This window comes from Passer domesticus, chromosome 3 (assembly GCF_036417665.1).
Source record: "Passer domesticus isolate bPasDom1 chromosome 3, bPasDom1.hap1, whole genome shotgun sequence".
NCBI classification, from domain to species: Eukaryota; Metazoa; Chordata; class Aves; order Passeriformes; family Passeridae; genus Passer; species Passer domesticus.
The window spans coordinates 56,858,155-56,885,821 of NC_087476.1; the positions used below are offsets into that span (position 1 = coordinate 56,858,155).

The 27,667-nt window shown below is 36.3% G+C and overlaps 1 protein-coding gene across 5 annotated transcripts in view; it reads right to left on the reverse strand.

Moving 5' to 3' along the window:
- The window catches only part of HBS1L (HBS1 like translational GTPase), a 58,500-nt gene that overhangs the window by 29,312 nt on the left and 1,521 nt on the right, over positions 1-27,667 (reverse strand). The window contains exons 2-5 of one of the 5 annotated variants that reach the window (XM_064413248.1): positions 26,356-26,421; positions 24,420-24,560; positions 22,097-22,291; positions 18,492-21,434 (exon numbers count right to left, since the gene is read on the reverse strand). In XM_064413248.1, coding sequence (XP_064269318.1) covers positions 20,026-21,434; positions 22,097-22,291; positions 24,420-24,560; positions 26,356-26,421 — 1,811 coding nt within the window. In that variant the 3' untranslated portion in view covers positions 18,492-20,025. Of the gene's footprint in view, positions 1-495; positions 636-3,731; positions 3,797-18,491; positions 21,435-22,096; positions 22,292-24,419; positions 24,561-26,355; positions 26,422-27,667 lie in introns of those variants that run through there. The other 4 variants (XM_064413247.1, XM_064413251.1, XM_064413249.1 and 1 more) reach the window with 4 other exon arrangements.

Genomic DNA, 27,667 nt, shown 5'->3' on the forward strand with positions numbered 1-27,667 from the left:
GTAAATGGAAGAGTTGACTGACAGTGCAGTCTGTTCCCAGGTAGTTTAGGAGTGAATGAAAAGAGCCACTCTCTCAAGAAAGACACATTGATACCAAATGGATATTGGCATATTTGGAAAAATACACACTTGCACTGGGTATTGAAATCCACACTGACTTTGCTCAGATGACCATATCTTTCTAACAGCAGAAACAAAATGCCACTGCTTTTAACTCCTATTCACAGAAGTTTCTCCTCCCAAGCAGTCTTTCACTAGTCAAACTCTAAATTAGTACTCTACACTCAATTAGCCCACTGCATAGAGAAGCCTGTTTCTGATACAATGAACCAGAATGTTTCATGTGCCTGAATTCAGCTTGAAAAACAAAGACAAATTTCCAGTCAGGCATGTGTCAAGCCTATGCTTTTTCAGGTGGCAATCCCATTTAAATAAATCCATGTCTACTCACAAACCAACTACTAGTGGTATATAAGCACTGGCAAAGGATCACACCTCCAAGGGAATTACGTTCCAATTAACTGTAAGCAGCTTGCAGATAATTTTTCACTTGCTTTTGGCATTTTTCTTGGTTATACTGTTTCTTCACTTTTCAAAATTGGATGTGCACTTGAAGGCAGCTGCATGCTATTTCAATTTGGAATGCGGCTGAGGATCTTAACTGATTTAACTGACACTTGATGGACAGAATAAAGTTACTTAACCAGGTCCTCCTAATGCTGTCTAAACCAGCACTGCCATAAAAAACACACATGCAACACCATGCTTTCTAATCTGCAAGACACGGTTTGCATCCTTTCCTCTGCTACAGACTTTCTATATAACCACAAACAAGTCACTTACACCTCTGTCTGCTCATTATACAGCAACAGCCACCAATTACATAAAAGAAAACGGCACTGGTTTTGTGCACCATGTCATGAGCTGGGTGCACGTGTCATGAGAAGACACAGTTCTGTCTGAAAAGCAGAATTAATAACCAAGACTTCTCTCACGATAATATACTTCCCCTCCTACATGCTCTGCTATGATTTTAAACTAATTTTAAGACCCTGTGAAATATTTCAAATATGGACTACACATGAGCGAGTCAAACAGATGCAGACACCCACACAATTACACACAATTTCATGCTCAGAACCATGTATCACCTGTTTGCCCACATATATCTGGGTTTATATTAATATGTAATAAATCCATCCTGTCACAAAACGCACCCGAAAAACTTCAAACTATTTACATTTTTCTATTTATGCCAGAAACCTCATGAGCTTTAAGCCTTTAATTTTTATTTTTAATTTGCCTTAAAAACAGTAGAATTTTATTTTTACCTCTTTAAATGTCAAAGCACATGGGAAAAAAATAACAAAGAAATATCAAAACTTGTGAATTTAGAGATATGCTACTGAAAATAATTTGTTTTGGTTTCATAATTAAACTGAATTAATTGACACTCATGAATTCTACAAAATGCTATAGGATATAGTGGTAACTTGCAGTTTATTTAAGTTTGCACTGGGATGCAGTACACTATCATCAGTGGCATTGGTACTGTGTATTAGTATTATCACCATATCACAACTCTGAGAACACTATCAGAAGTCCAAGACTCTCAACAATGCACCACCTGTACCACCTGTCATAATATGACTGTGGAACTCAGAATATCCTAGATTTCCCAAATTTAGACATCTTCCTAACTTTTAAAACATTCTGCCTGCACATAATTTTCTGTGCATCATCCCTATAGATCACCAAGTCTTTTGATGCAACAGCAGTGACAAAGTTTGCATGTGTGACAACTTCCACCTTCCAGAATTCCTTCCATATGCAAACTTTAGTACTTAAAGTAAACTGGTTCAAAACAGACACTTTTAGAAAACCATATAACATAATGCTGCTATGAACTGCATCATACAAGTGGATGCTACTGAACATCCACAGTACTTCCAAAAACAATGCAACAGTCCAAAATAATAGAAAAGACAACTTGCTAAGTCACCACCCAGTGATGAGACACAGCCATTCTAAAGATATTACTGAAAACAATTCTCCAAACAAGAACACTGAACTTTTTCTTTTTAAAAGAAAGGTTATTTCCTAATAGAAACCACAGTCAGGGGCTTTCCAGGTAACCTGGTCTCATTGTTATAACTATTACCTTCTCTGCAAAGTTTCAGAGGGTGAATATGACTTTTTTTTTTTTCATGTAACTCAGAGTAGGCATTTTCACTGAAAAATGCTGAAAATAAAAATGTTCACTTGTACCTAACTACAAGAATTATTTTGGTTTGTTCTTAAGGTTTGATACAAGAGGGAAGAGAAATACAGCAGGTTCTTGAGTGGTGATATTCCTGAGTCTGTCCATTCTAGGATGCACAACACACACAAACAGCACAACTTACTACCCCGAGACTGAAGTTCCAGAAAAGTTTGCTTTACTACATGCAGCTGCAACAACCGGGTGCACAGCAGCCACAGTCAGAAGGGCTGGAAGCCTGCTACAGCCAGCTGGCACTCCTCACCTCTCTAACTTTACTTTCAATGTTTGCAGCTTTCATCAAGTTGACATCTCTAGTCCAAAAAATAATTTGTTCAAGTGAGGCTCCTGCCTGGAGCTGACCTTTTTTTTTTTTTTTTTTTTAAACTTCCAAACAGGGAGAACAAACAAACTGGAAGATAAAAGATAAAAGAGAAGATTTTTGAAAATGGCACCTAAGAAAGTTTATTTGCATAAAATAAATCCTTCAAGTGATCTTTCCACATTCTGAAAACCCACCTGATTTTGCCTTAGCAAACAGTTTGCACATGCTCTTATGGTTTAAGTTTTAAAAACTAAATCCCTGAAACACTTCATCAACATTCAGCATAGAGCTGCTACAACTGTTTTTGTCCAGGCTGGACACAACAGTGTCACCTGAACTCAAATTCTACCTCTCCTGTGGTCTCCATAGTTTCCTACTACAGCAATACACTGGAGGCAAAAATTTGTCCTGGATAAATCATAAAAACAAACAAAACTGGAGGGCAAGAGAAGAAAACCATATAGTGAGAACTGGCAAGCAGTAAAACACACAGATTATCAAGAACAGATGAAGATTAGAAGAATGAAAACCAGTCAAGCAGAGAAGATAAAACAGTGATAGAGTGACAGAGTGACCATGAAAAAAAAAAAAGACAGTGAACAACCTAACCTGAGGTAAAACTGTGTATAAGGAGAAAGTAAGAGGCCACATACTCAATTACAAGTTCCATGCAGAGCTAAACATGAACAAAGGAAGCAGAAAATAAGCAGAACTGAAAGCAAATGCAAAGTATGTCTGGAAAGGAGCAAACATGGAAAATAATAATGGCCAATTATTAGAAAAATAGGAAACAGGGAATTGCTACATAAGGAGTTTGAAATTATCAAGTAGAAAAAAATGGAACTGCAATAAAAACGTGGAGTGACATCAGGAAATAAATAATGTGTTTAGGGCACACAGACAAATTCAACAAAAACACTGAACACAACTAAGTTAGAGGATTAGGACAGACATGAATGTTAGACCAGGTTGATGTGGACGGTGTGGAATGTGTTATAACAAGGCATTTTCTTTCCTGTCTGAAACATAGCCAAAATTTTTGGAGTCTCACCCATGTGTCTTGCCATCAATACTACCTCCCCAAATGAAGCCAAATGATACAGAATCCAGCAGTCAGTTACAGCTGCATTGTCTTGCTCTTCTCACCTGAAACATCTTCCTGTGAGAATTTTCTGGTCATCAGGACTTATTTAACTTACACACGGTCAAGCCTGCAAGCAGCACAAAATTAATGTTACCTATTAAAACTATTTTTTCCAAGTGACTCCTTACTGCAATCGTTCCATCGAATGGTGTACATTTAATTTAGAATATCTAATGTTGCCAGAAACATCTCAGAGAACAAATGTATATTTTTATATAAAAGATTTTACTCATGTCTATTACAACTGGGAGTTTTCAGCATTTTCACAATTAAAAACTTGTATGTCCCAATATCTGGATGCTTAAATCAACACTCCAATTTTTATGAAATTATGTTTAAGCAATACACGACAGCAAAGAAATGCACAGATTAGTTCTATATGTAGACCATTGGTACAGTCTTCCCAGAAACATGGATAATTAGTCTGGTTTGCATTCATGGTTCATCTGTTAGGGGAAAGACAGGCACTGATGCTATAGCAAAACTCTTAAGATTTCCAGTTTCACTAAGCCAACACCTCCCCTGTAAAAGAACGGGGATCTGTACAGAAAGGCAGACTGGGGGGTGGTGCGTGTTTTCCTTTCAAGAGTACCCAAACATCAGCTGTCTCCTTTTGATGTTTCCGACACGTAAAGGTCCAATAGGAGATCAACTATCAAAACAGCAACTTTCTCTCCACCAAGTTTTTCAAAAGGATGCCCCTGTGATATTTCTCATACCTACTGCTCATAGTTCAATGGACTACAATTCAGTCCTTCACATGACCGTAACTCAGCACAACTCATCCTGTAACTACTGAAACCTAATTTGTGGGAGGTGTATTGCTCTGCATTCTAGCAATGCCAACGATACCCATTCTCAACCCATAACTGAAGCTACGATCGCCTGTAAAAATAATTTATTAGATATTTGCTGTTGTTCTGTAAGAGCACCTTTACGCTCCCCCAGATACACAACCATAAGTCATTGGTGGTGTTTTCTATCTCAACGAATTTTTCTTAAATGACTGAATTGTCTTTCACTGAGATTTACAAACAGCTCAGTCTGATATTTCTGAAGTGCAACTTCCTACCATAAATGGTCATGTAAAGAGCAGAGTAAGCACTATGGGCAGGATAACCCTAAAAAGATATCCCCTTTAGCCAGTCACTTAATTGAACAGAACCCAGAGTCCATGCAAATTACCAGAATTTCTGTTAAACCTTGGCCCAAAATGAGTATGCAAAACTGAAAGTACAGTATGTACATTCTATTACAATTATATCAAATTTCCAAAAATAACAAACAGCAATTTCAGGTTTAATTCACAACTAATGTTATAATGCCAGAGGATGGTGCTATTTGCACATCATTCTGATAATTCAGAAACATCATATCCTTTACATGTTGACATTATTTATTCAAGTACATTCCTGCTGATTGTGTTGATGGAGTGCAAGGCATTTTACAAAAATAAAGTTTTCCTGATCCACAACTTTTATTTATGCACTAAAACTACTTCAGTATGAAATAGAAGTTTAAGAACAGTGAACATGAAAAACATTGAAACAATCTGACAGTATTTAAAGAGTAAAATCGTCTTACACTTGTTCAACTTTCCCACAACCAACTCTGCAAATTTTCTCCAGAAATATAATGACATAGTCTGTTAAAGCTGTACAAGAAAATGTATTTACTAGCCCTACACAACTGTTTAAGCTGTAAATATTTCTATCATTTGAAGTTCCAGAAAAATGCAAAAATTTTGTGTGGTGAGAACTTCTAGGCAGGACTAGCTAAAGCCTTACTTAAATTTAGGTTCTCTGAATTCTCAACCCTCTCACTCTGCTGGTGACATTACAATTACACCAGACTCTCCATGACTTCAGGAATGGCAATGCAGACAGCATAAGGCAATGCCACAGCACAAGGCACATTTCAGAGAGGAAGACTGGTGGCTTCAGAAGGCCAAAAGCCTAATCACATATCAAAAATTTTTCAGTTACTTAAAAAAGCAGTTCAGGGGCTTATGTAAGATGTGATTTTAAAGAAGCAAGTGTTCAACAGGTCAAGTATAGGTTAAAAGAAAAAAAAAAATCAAGGTACAGCAGTACAGCAATTACTCATAATTCTGGGTACATACAAACACCCATCCCTTACTGTAAATTGAAATACAAATGCATTTAATAAAAAAAAAAATAGGAGTTGTTCATGAGTACAAGGGAGAAACTCACTGACTGACAATGACTTTTGCATTTCTGCTTGCAAGGTTATGGTAATCAAACAGCAAATCCTCAGAGATGACCCCTTTCAGTTTGTGGGGGTTTTTCCCTTAAAAAGACAAAAGAATAGACATATTCTACTTACATATTTTACAAAAAGTCAGCCAAATACTCCCATTTTGAAAGCTTTACCTATAATGAAGATAAAAGAAGAAATAGTATTTACTAGAATTTCATTAAAGGTAAAGAGAGTAGGCGAGGAGGCATAGGATTGCCAGCAGAAATAGAACTGAATACATGGAAGTACCTTATGTGGAACAGTTTGTATTTCAAGGGGTTTTGCTTTGATTTGATGAAACTGACTTCTTGATTGTCCTTGCCATGCCCACCACCTCCTACCCAACACAGATGGAGACATCTTCCCAAGCCAGTAGTTAGGGTACTTCTCAGGGATGTGGCAAAACTAAGTACAAAGTCTTTACTGTAACAGACAAACTGTGGGTGATATGGGTACCACCCACAGCACAGTAAATGTTCAGACTCCTGATGTTTTGGGGGGCTTTCTTCTTCTATTTAAGCAAGAGACAACCCCCCCACTAAAAAGCATTTCATTGTAACTACTAACCAGCTTTGGGTGTGAGCCTCAGTTCAAAACCATATTTGTGTTCAGTATTTGTTCATATACAGAACTCAAAGCAAACCTAAGTTGCATTCTTGCCACAAATACTTAAATGCCTCTTGAATTCCACCGTCCATAGGCGTAGTGGAGATCTGAACTCAAGAAGAATTGCTTCAGGGCATTGTGCTGCTTTCACTAAGAAAGAAAACTGCTACAGAGGAAAGAGATACTAAGGAATGAAGATGAATGAAGTTCCAGAAATTTTCTTCTGAAACACAAACAATATTCTAAATAGTCATAATATTAAAAATGTAGTAAAGAGTATTATGGTTCTCTATATTGAAAACTACAATTAGATAGAAAAACAAGAAAAAAAATCACTGCCAACAAAAAATATCTCTCCAATACAGTGATAGCAAATGTGTTATTTTAAATCCCAAAATAAAAATCATTAAAAGCCATTACTTTGACCAAATAAATTAGTCACAGTCATTTTCCAAACTCCCAAAAGACAATGTTTAGTGTTTGGATTTCTTGATCAGGAGTAATTTTAGTAAGCTGAGGAAATGACAAGAAAAAAGCTGACAGTATTAACCAGAATCGAAGTAATGATGCTGGAAGGCAGGCTCCAGTGAAGAGAAAGCCAGTAAAACACAAGACTGACATTCTAACAAACTCGCCTTCAGAAACAGCTGTGTTCTATGCAAGGCTGCTAGCTCAGTGAACCCAAGAATAAGAAGTGAAATAGGAGCTAAGATGTTACACCTAATACTTGCTCTCACTTTTTAAAGCAATCCAGCAGAACAGGGCCTGCCCATATGTCCCCAAGAAAACAGGAATTTTCATTTTCAAAGAATGGAATTTTCATTTTCAATGGGAATTTACAAAAGGTAAATATCTAACTACTGCAAATAGCTCACATTAACCAGTAATACACATGAATGATGGAAAAGGTACCTCTGATAGGTGACAGGTACCAGCACAGAAGTCCCAGACCTAGGAGCTGACAGGCTCCTAATTACCAGAGATGTAATCAAATATGATAGAGTAGGAGAGATGGTATTTAGAGTTTTACAAAACAGAATGGCTAAAACGTACTGTAACTTGAAAATCCTACCTCTTTTGCTATTGCAACTATCTCGTATACAAACTCTTATTCCAACTAATCTATTAATATCCAAAACTTAGGCAGCTACTGAAAATGTATACCTTGTAAAAAGTTAAATAATAGATTAACTGAGTTTATTTTTAAAAATTGAATCTTTAGCAGTTAAATGCATACATCTAAAAGCCACCTGAACAATTACTCTGAAGCTAAAAATTATAAGTGTTCAAATTTATACAATTCAGAAACAGTAAATATTAAAAAACAACAAATCAGACACAAAAGGAATTAAAATACATTGATCTTTGCACATGCAAATTAGGTCAAGTTAAACACTTCACACAATCTGTTCAAAGGAAACATTCTGAGTGAACATACACCCATTAACAGTGCTTCTTGTACTAGGACTAAATGTAAAATAATGAAACAAAAACACTTAAGACAACAAAGAAAATAATTTACAAGGTGCTGTTTCTCCTTTGCATTTTTTCTCTAAATAAGATTAATATCGATCAAACTACTCTTCCCCACCTTAACTGTTCCAATATTTCCGATTAAGGGATGATGTGTCATGCTATTGGTTCAATTTTGCATTACTCAACATCAACATATTAAGTGGGGGGGTTAAAAAGAATAACTGCAGGATCGCAATTCTTCCCGAGAAATTTCAGAAAAGCAAAGTAAAGTTTAACACTTTTTCTTAGATTCAGCCTAAAATATTTTTTAATATTAGATTTACAAATTATTTCTATGTAGATGGGACAGTTTAAGTACTCTAGAGGCATTCAATTTTAAAAAACATAATACCAGGAGAAAACACTTAAGATTTCTTCCTTCCAACTTAATTTTATTTTCAGTGTTCTTTCATCATGAAACCAAAGGTTGTAGGTGCACCATCAATGTGCTCACAACCTACAATTCGCTACTAGAGATTACATTTCACAATGTGCTATTATTTAGCAGAATGCTTTCCCTATTTTTGATTACATATCACTTTAAACATCTTCCCCTCTCAATATTATCTGCCACTCATAGTGGAACATCAGAAGAGAAACAAAGAGAAATGAGGCTTCAAGTCCAGTCATGCTCATCTTGGTAATTTGTCCATAACATAATGGGGTGAAGTTGTGCTATCCCACACGTGACTGCTCACAACTGGAAGAGACCTTGACTGTTGATAATGACACTGTGAACCAATATTTTATTCTATCTTACAGCTTTTCTGATATAACTAGCTATACCACTAGTATCTCTTGCTGGTAGACTTTGCAGATATTCCTGTGCTGTAAAGGACACTTTTTTTTTTTTTGCATGTACCTCTGAAACTCGAGCAGCTCCGGCCTTTTGGAAAGAAAGAAAGAAAAGAGTGCAAACTGAATTTTGTCCTCAGCACTACACAGATGAAAGATCAATTATCACACACACAAACCTACACAGTAGCTAACTTTAACAAAAGACAAGAAATAACCAAATACATATACAGGAGAGGATGACCACATTCTCAAAGCCTGAGATCGAAACTCTCAGATTAAGAAGTTTGATACTACTAAGTCATACTTTACTGTCACATTAATTTTCTTCCAGTTAATTTTTGTGAAATTCTCTGTATGTCTTCACTGTAAGATCAACAGGCTTCATTCAACATCTACTTGTGCTGCTTCCTTTAATTCTTATGGAAAGCACCCTACTGATTTCCTAAATAAACAGAGTTAGTTTGCCACACTGTCATCTTGTCCTGTTCATAAATAGAGTACATTTAAGGAAAGGCAGAAATGACAAGGAAGCAATGGCTAATAAAAATGAAAAGAAAAAAAAATCTTTCAGCATTCTTTCTTATTTAAATATCTTACTGGTAATCCAAAGAATATTTGAATGCTACGTGTGAAACTGCTAAAGATCTCTGAATCTAACTTGCAAAACAAACTTAAGCTGCATCAATGCAGAAGGCCGATCAAAGGTACTTAATTTATCTGCAGTCCAGAACCTCCACAGTATCAAAACCAACATATTAGCAGAAAAAATATATATCTAACACAGAAAAGTTCACACACTTATTACTACCAATTTAGAGACTAATCTTATCTGAAAAGCCACAAAGTTCTCCTGGACCACTGCTGTGCAGTTTGTACAAACACCTAGATACAACAGATAACATACCAGAAACACGTTTCTCTAAGGAATATATTATGGATTCTACCAGAAACAACGAACATTGCTAAGGATTTAGAGAACCTACCATTAATTTGGTGATTTGACAGTAGGCCTTTGAGTGGCTAACTGATACAAAATCCTAGAATTAAGCTCTAACTCTATTTATCAAGGAAACGACCTTATTGAACAGAGTAAAGTACAGCCTGCAGTTTTAGACAAGCTTTGGAAGACTTATTAGATGCAGATCAACACCAGAAAAATTTCACTTGAGAGCCTGAAGCAGTGCATTTCACTCTGTCATGACTTTAAGAAGGGAACTCGCATGGACTCAAGTTCATTGCTTCATGTTTTTGTCTACACATTTACAGTAGCACCTGTAAGTACACAGATAGCATCTACAATCTTGCAATAGCTTGTTTGCATACATGTTATCATAAAAATAGCATCAAAAACATAAAAATTAAAGCACACTTCTGCCTTGAAAAGTGTTTAAGATCTTTGGGTAGCACTTTTTTCCCCCTTTTTTTTTCCAACTCAAGCACAGTTACTCTATCTTCCCTAGTGGACAAGCAAAGTTAGTCATTTTCCTGTTTATGTGGGTCAGCAATAGGGAAGAGGAAAACATTAAAAATAGGAAAATGTGATTCTAAAACCACAAAAAGTTGCAGCAGGGACTCCAACAAGGAGTACCCAAAATAACTTCAACTCATATTTTGGAATTAATTAGATACAAAATTTCCACTAAGGGTGAGCTTCTATAGGCAGTAAAAAACATACAAAAATAACTGAAGCAACAACCAGTCAAAACTCTTGCGTGTCTTTGACAATAGGGCATTACAACTTCTGCAGACACAAGTATTTTCCACAATAAAGTCAGCGAGTTTTCCAAGCTTTTGGCATTTTAAGCATTAATTTCTGACAGTGGACTCATGAGTTTTAATTTTAATGACCATTTCAATCATCATGAGTATAACAGAAGGGAGGAAAATGGTACTTCATATATTTGTAAGTGTTCTTGCTGAAGACTGAAAGGCTGCGAACACAGAAGGTGAGATGATGAAAAATGGGTCATGTCTTGTCACCCAAGAAGAAAAGGAGTAGTGAGTAGTTTTGTGTTTAAAGCTTGGATTTTTACACCAACCTGGCTTTTACTTTTTAACTTATTTTCTGAATGTTCCCAGTTTCCTGTTAGCACTCAAGCTCCTTTTTACCAGTAGGTAATGTATTTTAGTCTGCTTCTTTTGCTCCCACTATTTTGGATTGGATATGTCACTTCTAATGTTTAGATGTCTTATTAGTTTCTGGAGTTGAAATGCACTAGTTTTCAACTGCGAAACACTACCATGTCAGCATTCCCAATAGCATTCCCTTGCTTTGAGTAGTCTTCTGGTACAACTTGAAGTACAACTTCAGGTAGGATTTGCAATCTTTAAATTGATAAACAATAGCACTACAGCAGCAGTGATTCATTCATCCTTAAAACAGGATTTAAAAAAAAAATCTGACTCCAATCATACATTGCCAACAATCCAGCAATCCCATCTGAGAATTTAGTAAATTCTTCACTTTACCTTCTAAAGACAGAGAAAACCACGTGATAGTTGATCTTTACCATGACCTAAATGGACTGAGAGAGAACACTGTAAGAACAAGTGGAGCTACGGTTTCCCCAGGATCTCTGGTTCTTCTGGAATCCCAAAGTTCTAAAAAGGACACAATCATTTTTAGTTTCATCCAAGCTCCCTTAGCTTCCAAGCACAACACCCAATTTCCATAGATAATACAGTCAACTATGGAAATGACTTTGTATTGGTTTACACTTCATCCTAACAAATGTAAACCATGCTAGTGTTAGAGGACCATGAAGGAAAACTCAGAAAAAGCCTGGAGTGTCACTTTTTCCAGTGTAGGTGTACAGTATGTATGAGGAGAATCTCAAAAATGTATTTCAAAGGATTTAAAAAAGCTTTTCATTGCTGGTGACACATTTTTCCCTGAAATAAGCCACTTCCTTTCTAAAACCCACACAGTCAAGATGCAGTAACTTTGCAAAGTCTGTGTATATATTTTTCTTACCCAAAACACGGAAGTTTTAAATTCTCATTTACTTTCCATGATTTAAGATATATCATGTCAGATCTCAAACATTTCCATTAAGAAAAGAACACATTTTCTTTGTCACAGACGGAATGCGTAACATATCTGAGTATAATTATGTACAATAGGTTCTCATCCCTATAGCAGGCACTTGAGAATTGTAATGTTACAGAAAAGTTACCACATCCAACTGAAGTTGGGAATAAAAATTTCTTCTCAGCTACCAATGTATAAATAATGGATTTTTAAATGACGAAAATCAAAGCATCAGAGCCTAATATGATAAATGGCAGTAAAACCTGAGGAAATCTAAAGCTAATGAAAAAATATTGTACATCACCATTAAACTTCAGAAAGTTTGCTCTTCTTTGGAATTCTCCCTATAAATAAAATCCAAAAGTATCAGTTTGTCTGGTTTTTGGTCACTGAAGGCTCCCAACTTCATTTGTCCATTAACCACAACCAGAAGTGATAAATGTTATCTGTTGAAGGCCAATAATCTGCATTCTGACACTTTGCACTAAGTAACCACTATCACAATGACCAACAGCAACATAAAAAGACAGAAAACAAGTAAGTATTTGTCCATGGGAAGAGAAACATGTATCATTCTGAACCAACACCAAAGCTTGCTGCATTCAACGGAGGAAAAAGAAAGAGCTAATTACATCAAGTCACATTGTGGTGATGTTTGTGTGATTTTTTCGTTTTTAAATGCTACCAATGTAAAGCAAAAATAAAGGAAGATACTTATGCAGGAGAGGCAAAAAAAAATTTTCCAGAAAATGAAAAGACACATTAACAAAATGCAAGGTAAGCACCTGGCAATTTTATTTGTTCTTTTCTTGAAACTGCCCACACTGTATTACCAGTTATGTCAAAATCCTGAATAAACGCAGAATTAATAAAAAGCATAAACTAAAGGTACATGTCAGTGAAGGAATACCTGTTTCTCTATTAATATTTATTAACTGCTTCTCTGTAAGAAAAAGAAAGTAGTAAAGCTCAATACCTACAAACCTAGACTTAAATGTGAGACGTGCTCTATTCCTAATTATCTGCCATGTCATGAGTAAGGCTTTTCAGCTTCCTGTGCCTTGCTTTCAACCTTGACTCTCTACTGTGAAGTTTGTTTCTTATTAAATATTTATAAGAACAGACCTGTTCTTGGTGGTATTCTTGAGAAATTACCATAAAACAAAATAGCCAGTGCCACCACAAAGACAGCTCAACTCTAGATTCCTTGCTGCCCCAACAACAACCAAACCAAACAGACTCAGTTTGCATCGCTTTTTATTTCCTGCAAGGACTGCACATTTACAGACATCTGACCTCTTTCTTGCTTAAGCATCACTAAAATCAAAAATCTTAATGTCATAAAGTGGTTAACAATTCCGTTAATGGTGCCTAAAATGGAATAGAACCTTACTCAATCACCAGTATCTGTTTGTTCTGCAACACTAATACAAGCAAAAAGAAAAGAAAATGTAGTTTAGCTAGGAAAAAAACCATGAAGAAATTAAACGAAAATGCAAATGTTTTTCACTGAGGGTACCATTTTCACATAAATATTTTTTAGAAATTTGGATTTTAAGAAAGATTTCTCAGAGAACCCATAAATACCAGCTACATTTCCTGAAACAAAAATCTTTGCTTGTCTTGACTATAGTGAGAACAACTTATTACAGACTGTGTTTCAAATTGCAATCTCTGAATATCACCAATACCAGAACAAAGGGCACCTAAGAAATGCTACACATGTCAAGAACATATGCTACCAGTCAAAAAAGAGAAATCTGTATTAAGCTTTCATTCTTTCATGTCATGGATAAACAGGACTCAAAATATCAAAATAATATCCATCTTCATCCACTATTCCTTCCACACATTGACAAAATTCCTGAGTTGGAAGGGAGCCACAAGGAGCAAGTCCAGCTCCTGCACCTGCAGAGCACCAACCCCAAGAGTCACACCATGGGCCCAAGAGCATCATCCAAACACCTCCTGAACTCTGTCAGGCTGGTGCTGAGAACACTTCCCTGGGGAGCCCATTCCAGTGCCCAACGACCTTCGAGGTGAAAAAACCTTTTTCTTGTATCCAACTTAAACCTCCCTTGACACAACTTCAGGCCATTTGCTCAGGTCCTGTCACTGGTCACCACAGAGATCACTGTCTGCCCCTTTTCTTCCCCTCATGAGGAAGCTGGAGAATGGAATGAGGGCTTCCCTCAGTCTCCTCCAGGCTGAAGAGACCAAGTGACCCTCAGCTGCTCCTCATACAGCTTCTCCTCCTGGCCCTCCACCATCCCCATGGCCCTCCTTTGCATGCTCTCTAGTAGTTTAATGTTGTTATGTTGTGGCACCCAGAACTGCCCCCAGCACTGGAGGTGAGCCCACCCCAGCTCAGAGCACAGGGGACAATCCCCTCCCTTGCCCATCTGGCCATGCTGTGCCTGGTGCCCCCAGGACAGGCCTGGCTCTCCTGGCTGCCAGGGCACTGCTGACTCCTGCTCAACTTGCCATTGACCAGGACCCCCAGGGCCCTTTCCATGGCACTACTCTCCAGCCTCTCATTCCCCAGTCTGTCTGTACAATCCAGGGTTGTCTTATCCCAGGTGCAGAATCTGACACTTGCCCTTGCTGCCCTTCACTTGGTTGGCGACTGCCCAACTCTTCAATTTATTGAGGTTTCTCTATAGGGCCTCTCAGCCCTCAAGGGAGTCCACAGCTCTTCCCAGTTTTCCATCATCTGTGAACTTCCAGATTATCCCTTCCAGTCCTGTGTCCACATCATTTACGAAGATGCTGAAGAGCACAGGGCCAAGGATTGAGCCTCACTAGAGATGTCTGAGGTCACCTCACTCACTATAAACCTTTGTGCCTGATCCATGAGCCAGCTGCTCACCCATCTCACGATGTGTTTATCCAGCTGCATGCTGGACATTTTGTCCACAAGGATCCTGTGAGAGTATCTAAAGCTTTACTGAAATCCAAAAAGATTACATCAACTGATTCCCTTGGCCAACTAGGCATGTTACCTTGTAATAAAACAAAATCAGACAGGACTTTCATGAAGCCATACTGGCTGTGACCACTGACTGTGCTGTATTTAAGATGTTTTTCAATACCTCCCAGAAAAATCTATTCCATAACTTTATCAGACACTGAAGTGAGATTGATGGGCCTGTAGTTTCTGGGGTCTTCCTTAATGCCCATCTTGAAAATCAGGACAATGTTCACCAGCTTCCAGTCAGCTGGGACCTCACTGATGATGAGTAAATAATTCACGAGCAACTCTTCTCTAAAATCTCCATGATCTCATTATAAAAAGAGTAAAATAATTTTCACTATGCTTTCATAAGTCTAATTCTTAAGAAGTGGTTCATAGATTCTCTTTCAAATACCATTTTAATCTCTACAGACCACAATCATTTTATAGGTGCTAGTCATATGCTGGTCTTATTACCAGAAGCTTACAGGGCAATGGGTTATTTCCTAAAGGAATCCTACCAACACTAAGCACACTTATTAACTATTTGAGCAATGAACTACTGACGTACTTCAGAAGTCACTGACAATTGTTTCTAATGGGCCATTTTTAAGCATGCAATGTAACAAATCCACAAACCAGATAAAGAACACTTCCTCAATGATACTACAAGCTGATGAGCAGCTTCATACAGATTGTTCATCTCAAGAATCATCTAAAATCACAAATTGCAATTAGCTTTTACTTTTTGGTAATACAGAGTACTTGAATAGATCACACAAAGGAGCAACTGCTGCATAATGCAGCAATACTAAAACAGAGATCCATTCCCATTGAACAGCATTGAGACAGCAATTTGGGAAGACAAGACTGTGACTAAATAAATTTAAAAAATCACCATTGGCTTTTTGTTTTCTCACATTGTTCGCCAGTGCAGATCGGTCCAGTGAAACTTGGACTATTGTCACTTCCTATCTTCTAATTAGAAGTCTGGATGCAGTAAATTGAACATAAAATCTAAGTTTAGCAGCTGTCTACATGTCAACAAAATGAAACAAAAAGAAAAGCAAGATAACCATGGAAATTCAATTCTATTAAAAAAAACCAACAAAACAAAAAAAAAAAACCAAAAAAAAAACAAAAACAAAAGAAAAAACAAAACAAAACCAAAAACAATCAACAACCCAAAACACAGAGAAGCATTCTCCTTCAGCACTTTAGGAAGTTTACCTTTACTAGATGAATTACAATGGGATGAAATATTTGCTTGAAATATTGATCCACAATGAAACCTAATACAAAAACATTTTAAAAACTTGAGAAGTTGAGTACTTTAGATTTGAAAAAGATGCGACTGTGTAACCCTACCTCATGTATGAACTATTGCCCTTGTAAAATGGCACTGTAATAAAGTACGTATGCTTCATAAAAAGACAAGCCATATCCTCTCTTCATACAAATATTTTGTCCAGATACTCATTTTTGCAGTACTAGTTTGCATAAGTGCAGATTTTCAGAAATTGTTGATTACAGAAAAATTTCTGAATGCACAGTAAGGAAATAGGACAAAACACAAGACTGCAAAGACTACCACTCTGCACCTATTAGTCTCTTAAAAATAACATTTTGAAATACTATTGTGCAACAGTTCTAGAAATTCAAGCAGTTTGCTGCATGTGAAATTTAAGATCTTGAGAACTGTCCAAATTTTGCCTCACTTTCTCCAAAGGAATCTTCTGTGCAAAGAATGCCCATACAAACCTGGCCAAGAACTGGACAATAGATACAAACATTACAGAACATTTAACCCTATTTCTATCAGGTAAGTTAAAAAGAAAATGTAATTAACTCAGTTCTTTAATAATATGCATTTTATTTATATACATAAAGCAACATCCAGAAGTCAATTTTGTATTAAAAATAGTCAGCAGCCATTTAAAAATTATGCACAAAATAGATTTGATGTACTAAATGCATTAGGAGTACACAGGAGTAGTACGTCTATGCAGTTTAATATTAACTTTTTCTGTTTATATGCAAACACAGACAAGTATTTTGCAATGTTAATATGTGAATTCCAAAACAAGTAACACAATTAACCCATATTAGCCAAAGAGAGCAGCTGCAAAATGGGGGGGGGGGGGATTATATACATAAACTGAGAAAATAAGCATAAAACAGGCAAATTTAGTTTACTAGAATTCTAACACTCATTAGGCACAAACCCTTCAGTGCAAAGGCCAAACACAGCTGTTACACAAAAATGCCACATACCATATCATGCAGTATTCTAACACAATTAAACCTGTCCTTGAAACCATATACTCATTCTCAGTAAATAATTAAAGAAATAATTAAGGAAATTATTAAAAAACCTGCTTAATTTAAAAAGCAAATATAGTGACACAATACTTTTTGTTTAGAAAAACAAAACTATAAAATTGTTTAGGCATGAAAATAAATCTCTGCTGAAAATAAATTGGAATTCAAGTTAATCCACCACTTAGGTACCTTCTCCAGTGTTTAGCCTGCAGGTCTGTAATAATTCAAGGCTCACTTCAGGATTCAGGATTGCAAACTGAGGAAAAATCCCTCCCCTACTGTTTACACACTGAACAGCATATACTGCTCCATCATGACCACTAATACCAGAGTCAAATGCCAATGAAAAAGTAATTATATATGAAAATCTAGCTGCCTAACAAGATCCAAAGTTGTTTACTAAGGTAACAATTCCACAGCAAGATCCATAATAAACATACAGTGCTGATGCTCTTTGGCTTCAGTCACTTGTTCAAGCTTTAATCAGCATGAAGACTATGCCAAAACTGAGCTTCTAGTACTACACATTGTACCCTACTACTTGTTCCAATGGTATCCACAGGACCTATATTTAGTTGTACATCCAGTTCACGCTCTAAAATGATAACAAATGCTATGGAGTTTTATGCAAATAAGGGCAGCCAGGGGAATGAGAAAACAGACCAGAACCAAAAGAGAAGTTAGACAGAGAAAAGATTTAGATGGGAAAGCAAAGCTATTCAACTTTAAAAGACCCACGTGTATTAGAAATTTCTGCTGACATTAATGAAGTCTTCTGGAGTATCTGAAACACAGGAAAGCAAACCCACCTGCAAATACAACAGGCATGACAATGCCAAACTTTGCACTCATATTTTATGTCGAAAAATCAGAATTTCTCTACTAGAAAAATACACACAATTTTGGGAAAAGTTGAGTTTTAATTACAAACTCTGCTAACAGGACCCTTTGGTCAGTAGGAAAAACAGACTTGGATTTTTAAGCAGGGAGAAGTTAAAGCTTGGATTAACGGCAGAGAAAGAGATCACTGAAAAGCATTTCTTATTTTTAACACAGTAGAATTTGCTATTATGACTAATCAATAAAACAAACAATAGAACAATCAGTATCCACCAGACTTCCATAGAAAGTCTTTTCAGGAATTCAATTATGCTCCCGCTAATGAACTTGTCAGATCATAGTATATACACTGGATTATATTATTTAATTCTTTAAAGGAACTCCAAATGGGTTAGGATCAATTAACACATCAACTGGAACATAAACACTGCAGCACTGTCATTATATAAAACTTTTATTAATTAGGGTAAGAAACATTAATTTCATTCACAAGGTCAAAAAATCACACTGCTCTTAGTCCTAAGTGACAGATGCATCAACTAGACAAACAGATGTATAGACAAGCAAAATATACAGACCATTAAATTTGTACCTGAGAACTGGAACATGTTTTGTTTTGTTTTATTTTATTTAGAAACAAGTCGTAGTGCAATCTGAAGTCAGGAATAAACCTAAAGGTTTTGTATTTTTTTTTGATCTAACATGCTCAAAAAAATTGGATTAAAACTAGATGAAAGTCATATCTGCTGTTTCATACTAGCTGCCAAGTTTAGCTTTAGTTTACAAACACACATTTTTCTAGTTGCAGCAGTATCTCTACTGAACTTATTGCTGTTCTGAATCTAAAATACTGGCAATGACACTGGGAATATATGAGAGGTCATAATGTGTATTAAAAGGAAAGTTAAAACATACATGCAGCTACTAACTTGAATAACGGGGCACCATAGTAAGTCCAGAATGTTCTGATTTGGATCTTTCATCTAAGGATTCAAAGTAACTGCAATGTGTACAAACAGCAGAAGAGAATGCACTTCCATTTTTGAAGGAAGTTTTCATCAAAAAAGACGAGGCAGACACAAACAGCACTTAGGCTTTGCCTTATTTTTTTTTCAGTCAGCAAAGACTTTCATGCTACAGTTGAAAGTACTGAAACTTCAGCACTTCTCTGAAAGGTTTGAGGATAAACAATAGAATCCTAGGGAAACTCCTTATGAAATACATGCAGCATGTACATACCTATAAAATTGCTGGTTTAAAATGCTGGATATCACATTCTGATAGCTAACTGGAGTTGCAGGGCACAACAACAATTTGTTTGCTCCCCTACAAATTTGGTCCTATCAAAAACTACACATGTACTACCACAACCAGAACTGTCAAAACCTGAGGTCTTTGAGGCTTTTAAAAACTAAAGGCATTTCTGTTGTAATAGTGTGATCAGTATCAAGATAGAATAATGACATTGACTGGAAACATCCATTATAAGACTGATAGTTTAATAACATACCTTTATCAGAAAATCTAACCTTAAGAACATTTCATAAAACAGTTGTGATATAAACTGACGTTCCTGCTCCCCAAACTATACACCATATAGCAAAAGTAAATTACTTTACAAAATAATAATTCACCGTTTGTCCCAATGAACTGCATCTTCAACACCGAAAGCAATATTTCAAGAAGTCTAATGGTGTTTACAGAATTTTGTACATGCAATATCTGTAGAGTTCAAGACTTTCCAAAAGTTAAAAATGTTAAACTGTCAGTGAAAATTATGCAAAAATTAGGATATTCAGTGCAGCACTTTAAAAGTTCACATACAAATTTCTACCTATCAGCAAGAATTGTAATATGTCAATTTAAAAAATAATAATAAAAAAATCAGTTCTGGATCATAAATAGGTCCTATATTGATTTTTTTAAATACAATTCAATATCAACACTGATGCCTTTTTTTGTTTTTTCCTCACTACTGTCTTGTAAAAGCTTTTCTTTGGTTAGCTTTCACAATATCATCAGGAGATGCTGATTTGAAATCAAATGGTGTTATGGCTATTGTAGGACCAGTTTCCTTGGGTTTTACATCTTGTACTTGTCTACTGTATAGGAATGTTTTGTGTATCCCAACTGTGCACCGCTTATACCCTTTGGGAGGATAACGGAGGCACAAGGTTAAAGCAAAAGCTGAAGGTCTTGCACGCAGAGCCTTTATCCATGAAAGGGACAAATCCTGCCTCTTAAGACCATGCCCTTTTTTGGGTTTTCTGTTAGTTTTGGCAAAACCAGAGCATTTTCCTTGCTTTTCTTTCACAAGTTTCGTTTCGGGACTAAAGATATTTGACTGTCCTACCACACTTTTCTCTGTAGATACATCTGCATTTTTTACAAGGACACTTAAATCAATGTTGGTTCCTTGGGAGGGCTTCAATTCAATTACATCGTGCATGGGCAAGTCCATCCCTTGCTGAGTTTTATCTATTTCAATAGTCTCTGCTATTAAATCTGAGAGTGATAAATTCTCAATCTCCTTTACTGGACAAACTTCAGAAAGGGCTAGAGAAGACAAAGATCCTGTTAGCTCTGGCATCCCACCTGAAGTTTGGGGTTGATTTACTAGCTGTGATAATGATGAGGCTCCCAATTTCCTATCAGTGAGATTTGCTGTTGACTGGGTGTAAAGATCAGCCAAAGAGTAACAGTGGCTAGCACTGCTTTCCTGGTGCTCCTGAAGCAAGTCAGCCAATGATGTATTTCCAGATCTTAATACTGGCAAAGCAGCCATGTCTGAAGAGAGGCTTTCTTGCTTTCTACTTTGTGCAAGTGAAGATAAATTTTCAAGAAGTTCATTCTTTTTATTTATAGTATGACTGACTTCATTATCAAGAACAGAGTTTCCTAAAGCACTTGCTAAACATGAAGGACTATAAAAATGTGCATTACTATTACAATCAGGACTCAAAGAATCACAAACCACATCCTGCATCAGCAAGGATTTCAAGTCCTGCGTTTCCTTGCACTTCAGTGGGTTACTTCCTATGCTACAGTAAACATCTTGACTGTCAGGAACCAAACTTACTGCATTAGCACTTTCTGGTAGTTGCGTCTCTGCTTGTTTATTCAGAGGTGCACAAAATGATCCTTTGCACAAATCATCACTGAATGCAGATGACAGAGCACATGAAGAGGATTTCAATCCTTTCCTTTCACATGAAGGTATACTGGATTTTTCAAAATTTGTAGTTAAAGAATAGAGAGCTGAATCACTTTTGGCTGTCAAGTTTCCAAAACCAGGTTTGTTGATGTTGTCAGCAAAACTGTCTACTGCACAAGAGAAACTGTCTGTATCAACACACATTTCTGGACAACAACATAAGTCTCCTTACCTTACAATAGCCAATGATTTTCAGATGGAAGTCCAGTCACAATGAAATATCCCATTTTTTAAAAGTTGACAGCAGCAACCAAAAAAAAATAAATCAAGAAACATGAAAAGGCATTTAATTACTAAGTGTCATCCACAGGTAAGGAATGTTCTACATGTACATCACAGGTATCTACTGAAATACATAAAGAACTTTAAGAATCAGCAGAGAATGTCAATAAAGACTACAGACATTTAAGTACAAATCAGAATAAGAAAGCTACTGTATAGACACTGCCCAAAAAGGGAAATACTAAGGATGGGTGATGTCAGTTTACCAAATAAATAACAGAAGCACTAAAAATTTAAAGATGCTTTCCAAATTTAAAGACATGCATTAATTCAGTTAAGTCATATATTATAAATGAGAAATCTATTATGAACTGCAGATGGTCACAGCTTGAATTTAAACTGACTCTGAGGTGTTATTTTGACTTCTAGCTCAAGAAAAGCTCTTTCTTTGAAACGTTTTAGAACACACATATAGCAAGTCAGTCGTCTTTCATTTTCCAAGAAATGACTATTGCACTGATAAGTGTCTTCACAGTTTGTAAAGCCCAAATTAAACTGTAGATAGAAATGAATCACCTTGAATGTAAGCAATTAAATCTAAGTATACCTTTTGTAGTCTTTGCTAAAATCACAGCATCCTTATTCTTGGTCTTCACATTTTGCTTACAGCCTTGTGAAAGCACAAGATCCAAAGCCTTTTGTACATCGAATTTAGTATCCAGTGCTGCTTGCACCATTGTTTGCTCCGGTATGGACTCTGCCAAAACTTCTCTCATTTGATCAAGGCATGAATTAAGACGAGCTGAAAGAAACACATCACTGTTATAAGCTGCCCAAAAATACATCTTCAATGGCCTAACCCCTAGCACCACACCTCTGATTAGCAAACAGAAGGGAAAAATATTACACTAAGGGTTAAAACCTTTAGAAAATAATTTCAATCTCATCTACTGCCCTGATAAACTTTGTTCCTACACCCTGCAGAATATTTGACCTACTTCAGATATTGCAATAAAGAACATATTACTATTAATCTAGAAAGTCTCAGTACTGAAATATGTTGATGTGTAAAATAACTATCTTCACTGCAGAGAAGAAATACAAATAACCACCTTGAAATTATCCAAAGCAATAGAGTAAGTAAATGTAGAATCCCATGTAGAATCCCAGCACATTTTAAGTGTTTACAGATGATACAATTAACAACCAAAGTAAAACAATATTTCCAGGGTCCTCAGGCCTTAACAACTCAAAACCTGGAACAACACGGCAGGTTTCAAACTACCCGTAATCTTTACCTTTTCTAAAACTTTAAGATATTTTTTGGCTGATAAAATCAATTTTCTTTGGAGTATATTTCTGCAATTACTATAAGCCTTTACTAAGATACTTGCTGCACAACAGAAGACTGAAAATTAATCAGGTTGCCCCTCACTAGAAGCCATACAAACACTAAAGAGCAGAAGAAAATCTTCCTGAAATCCCAGTTTCTGCCAGTTCAGATTTTAGAAAACAGGAACTGAAGAACAGGAAGACAGCTACATCTTTTTATTTGAACACTTCCTGGAAGATGTTTAAAGAAGTTTGGGAATTCAATACTACAGAATTCCTACCTCCGTGAGGTTACTTATATTAGCACCCTTTACCTGTAATTCAAATAGCAAGTGAATCTTCTGCAGACATTTGCCCTGCAAAACAAGTGTGGGCAGAGCCTGCACAATGTGCTGGTTGCCATTTTACCATCTAATACCCAACAAGAACAACCTTGTGAAACTCTTTGCAGCCACCCTGGCTACATCAATAATTTTGTATTAATGGCCAACACTACATACTGTATCAAACGTAACAGGTCTTGTGAGACCACTGCTGTTTTCACAGTAGAAGTGGATATTTTGAGGTTTCTTTTCCCTCTTTTTTTAGTCTAAAATATTATTTTCCTTCCTGCTCCAATACCAGGTCTTAACTGAGTCTGTCAAAAGCATTCTGCAAAACCAGAGGACTGCATTGTCTAGATCACCTGTATCATTATACTGGCTCATTCTTTCAAATTGCCCTCCACAGCTTTATTTCCTGCTGTAAAAACATGTATATTATTCCCCAATGTATCATATGTAACCCTATCTCCAAGCATTAGCTTAACTTCTACCAATTTACTTGATATGGAATTAAAATTCTTTCTAATTCACTGTTCTGAATTTTCTGCAACTTCTTTAAGTACCAAATTTCAAAACACTTTAGTCTGATCTTTTCAACATTTTAAAAAAAACCCTGATTATTTCCAAAACTATATTAACTATTAACACTTAGGAAAGAGACTTGTGAATCTTTTTCACAAAGCAAGTAATTAGGCAATTAGGCAGCAAGTTTAAAAATAAAAAGCAAGTATTTTTCCCCAACCACTCAGTTCAGAACTCAGCTTGTAACATGGAATTCATGACTGCAAGACTGAATGGAAATGAAAGTCTTACAAACTCAAAAGGTAAGGGAAAGACAAGATTGTACAGAATATTGGCTACTCTTTCAAGGAAATGAGAGACTTTGAAAACCTCTTAAATACTGCTAATTGCTATAATTTGGAATGCAAAGCAGAAAGAAATTCTAATACTAATACTCACTTTATAATATTCAAGAGTCAAGATCTGAGCTGTCAGTACAGCTGTTCTAATGTCTCCACATAAAATTTCATTTTTTCTAGTAAGAAACTAAGAACACATTTCAATGTATGCAACCAAGTTACAAGTAGTACACAAAAGGTAGTTATGAACTTGAAGAATGACCACCGAAGGTAGCTCCCAGAAGGGTATTGTTTTATAATAAGATTCCAAAATTGTGAGCAACATCAATTAAGTAAGAAACATTAATTTAAGACTATTCTAGTAAATCTTTAATTCATATAAGAGATTATTCTGATAGTTGTTCTCTATAATTACCTCTATCAACTTCAGTCAACTGATGAGTGGGTGTAAAACAATCAGCAGCAGCAGCACCAGTACCTTCATCGCCATATTCTTCTTCTAATGGCTCAGCAAACGTGCCTGGCTTGTCTCGTCTGGAGTAAATAAACTGAGCTGCTGCATTAGGTAAAAAACAAAGTATTAAAAAAAAAGTCAATTTTTTTTCCTCCTTTAAAAGCAAAACATAACTAAAGGTAAAATAAGTTAGGATGCTGAACTGTTGCAGTGGTTTCAAGGGGGTGGTGAGACACTACTGTGTCATGGCTACACACTGAGGACTGCACAGAGCATACAACTGCTCATGCTAGAATATAAATAAATTGGTCCTCACGGTGAAACCACAGGCTGGGCAATATCCTTGTGTGAATGAAATGCAATAATTCTGCAAAGTTCAACATTACAAAAAAGATTATATTCCAGGTTTGAGAAACAGTATTTTCTACATGAATCTATGGCTTAATGTCTTCAGAACCTTACATTATTTTTGAATTTGAATTTTCAACCAGTTTCAGTTTGAATTGTAAAAAGTTAGCATGAAATTAGCATGGCTTTTAAAGTATGTGACTATAGTATGAGACTGTTAAATTACTGATAAGAATTTAATGGAAATTAACACATCCTTTCTTTCTTGGAATTTCATTAGAAATATAGCCCATGAGTAGAAATGTGCGTTCACACAAAACTTTAAACAAGTGCATGGTTTCGCTCTGATTTAGCGACATTAAGGCATATACAGACAGAACTCCTCACTGAACAAGAGCCCCAGTCATTGTAGTCTCTCAGAAATGTGTAAAGCATAATGTAAACAAATTGCCTTATGCCAGGTAATATTCTCCCCAGCTCTGAAATCCATACTGAAAGCAGGTGTATATCCAGAAGTAGCAATTCCTAGCAACTGTTTCCCAAAAGCATACACACCGCTTCATGTTCAATCACCATAACTGAAGCAACTATTAACACTCTTCTACAATGTACATGAGATTATTTTATAATTGAAGCTTCCACACTTAAGAGTTCTTAGGAAAATTACTGTGCACAGTCAGGAATTCATTTTGCCATTCATCAATCTGTACTTGAGCAAAAGGTACACTCCATCACTGAAATTAACAGCACAGGAGAACACCAGAGTTTTAAAGACTTAATTATCTCAAGTTCCTGTGGCCAGATCCACACACATCACAGTCACAGTGGATTATATCCAAACCAGTTACCTGCAGTAGCACAGCTTCATGTCAACACCAGCTGTACTATTTCCAGGGCCTACTCAGCTCTAGAAACACTGGCACCTAATCTGGCGAAACCCTAAACTGACAATCTTGCCAGAGACTTGACTGGAGAGCACAACTTAATGGTTCTACAGCCAGGCTGAATTCAGCTGGGCTGAGCCCCTACAATGATGCCTTACCTGAGCACACAGCCATTGCTGTTTTTAAACCTACTTTGCAACACTGCAGATGCTGGAAGGCTGATTAGCTCCACGTGACCTTGCATGAGAGGACCAGCACTGCAACCCACAATGAGACTCCCTGCCCACGTTTACTCAAAGGTGCGTAGAAGACATCAGCCACCAGGTGCACAATAACAACAGTTAAGCCCAGGTAGATCCTACTAACCACAGGAAAAGACACCAAATGTTTCAAGGTTATCAACACATTCCCACAGAGCAGATTTTTACGTTAACAAGTACATTCCAACCATCTAGGATAATACACTTGTAGGACTCAAGACGTGGCCAGTTGTTTAATTGGACTTTCAAACGTCCAATGCCTAACACTGCACAACTGACTGTAACAGGATTATGGCCACTAGGCACTTTTCAAAAGTGTCACTCCCTTTTAAAATTTGTTTTCATTTAGAAATAAATCTCAGAACAGGTATCAATGAACAATACTTGATAAATATTTGAACTAACCTGTTGAAGGAGAAATGCAATAATCATCTTCTACTGATTGGCCATACACATCATCATCTTCAAAGTCTATGAAGCAAAAACAGCAAGATTAATCTGCACAATTTCTAAATAATATTATAATCCAAACCATATATTTTGCACAAGGTTTTATGAAATAATGTATCTCCTGTATTCCAGAAGTACAGTGAGGTTCTGTTTATTTACCTAGGTGAGAAATAACCTTCCAAGTTCCAATAACAATTTTCTTACAATAATACAATTTAACATTTAATAGTCTATTCATTCGGCTGAAAGTTTTCAAGAGCTACCATACTTCACACCTCCTCCTTCAGCATCTCCTTTGCCCTCACAGACTAAATCTAACTTTCTACATTCCACAAATTTTTACCCATGGCACCTCTCTTGATATTTCTGTTTGACCTCTCAGTCTTCACCCCAGACAGGCAGTTCAATCACAATTTCTACTCCCAACAACTCAGATCAGCATTTCTACTCCACTCCTATGCATCTCTCACCTTTCTTCTCTGTTTTATGCTCACACCCATCCACCTTTCAAATGAAGTTCAGCAAGGCAAAAAAAAAAACAATTCACAATTCTCTTTGAATATGCAAAATTGTTTCAGGTAAAAAGCAAGTATCTTAAACAGTTACTTAAAGATAAAAATGTTCTTTCCTCAGGAAAAAAAAAAGGCACCAAAAAAAAGAGTAAGTTATGCACCTTTCTCTCCTAAAACGAATCCTAGTATTATGCCAATCTCAAAAAAATAGCATAATTTTCATTAAGTAATAATGAAATACATGAAAAAAGCAACAAACTATTATTAAAGACACTACTGCACTTGGCAGTTTCACAAGTAACATCTATTCTTTATTGTTGTAAAAGACAGACCACAGCATGCACTGACCATAAGAATTAGTATTTAAAAATTGCATAAATTACTAAGAACAGAGTAGAAGCTACTGAAGCATTCCAGCTGTATGGTCAAGATATTTGCAGATGGAATATCACATCTGGTTATGAGCACAATATCTCAGAAAGGAGAGAGGGAAAAATGGAGCATGGTCAAATAAAGACCAGAAGATCTAAGGCCTCAGAAGTCTTCCTATGAGAGGAAACCAAAAAATACTGTAAATATTTAGCTTAGAAGTGCGACTCATATTTGGGCATTACAGACCCACATGCAGCATAAAAAAATCATGTTGCCTTTAACAGAGAAGATACAAAGTCTATTTCATTTGGGTCATAAATGATTCTGTGTGACTACAAAAGAAACATATGGCACAAGGGCAAAGCCCTGACACGTCACCTCAC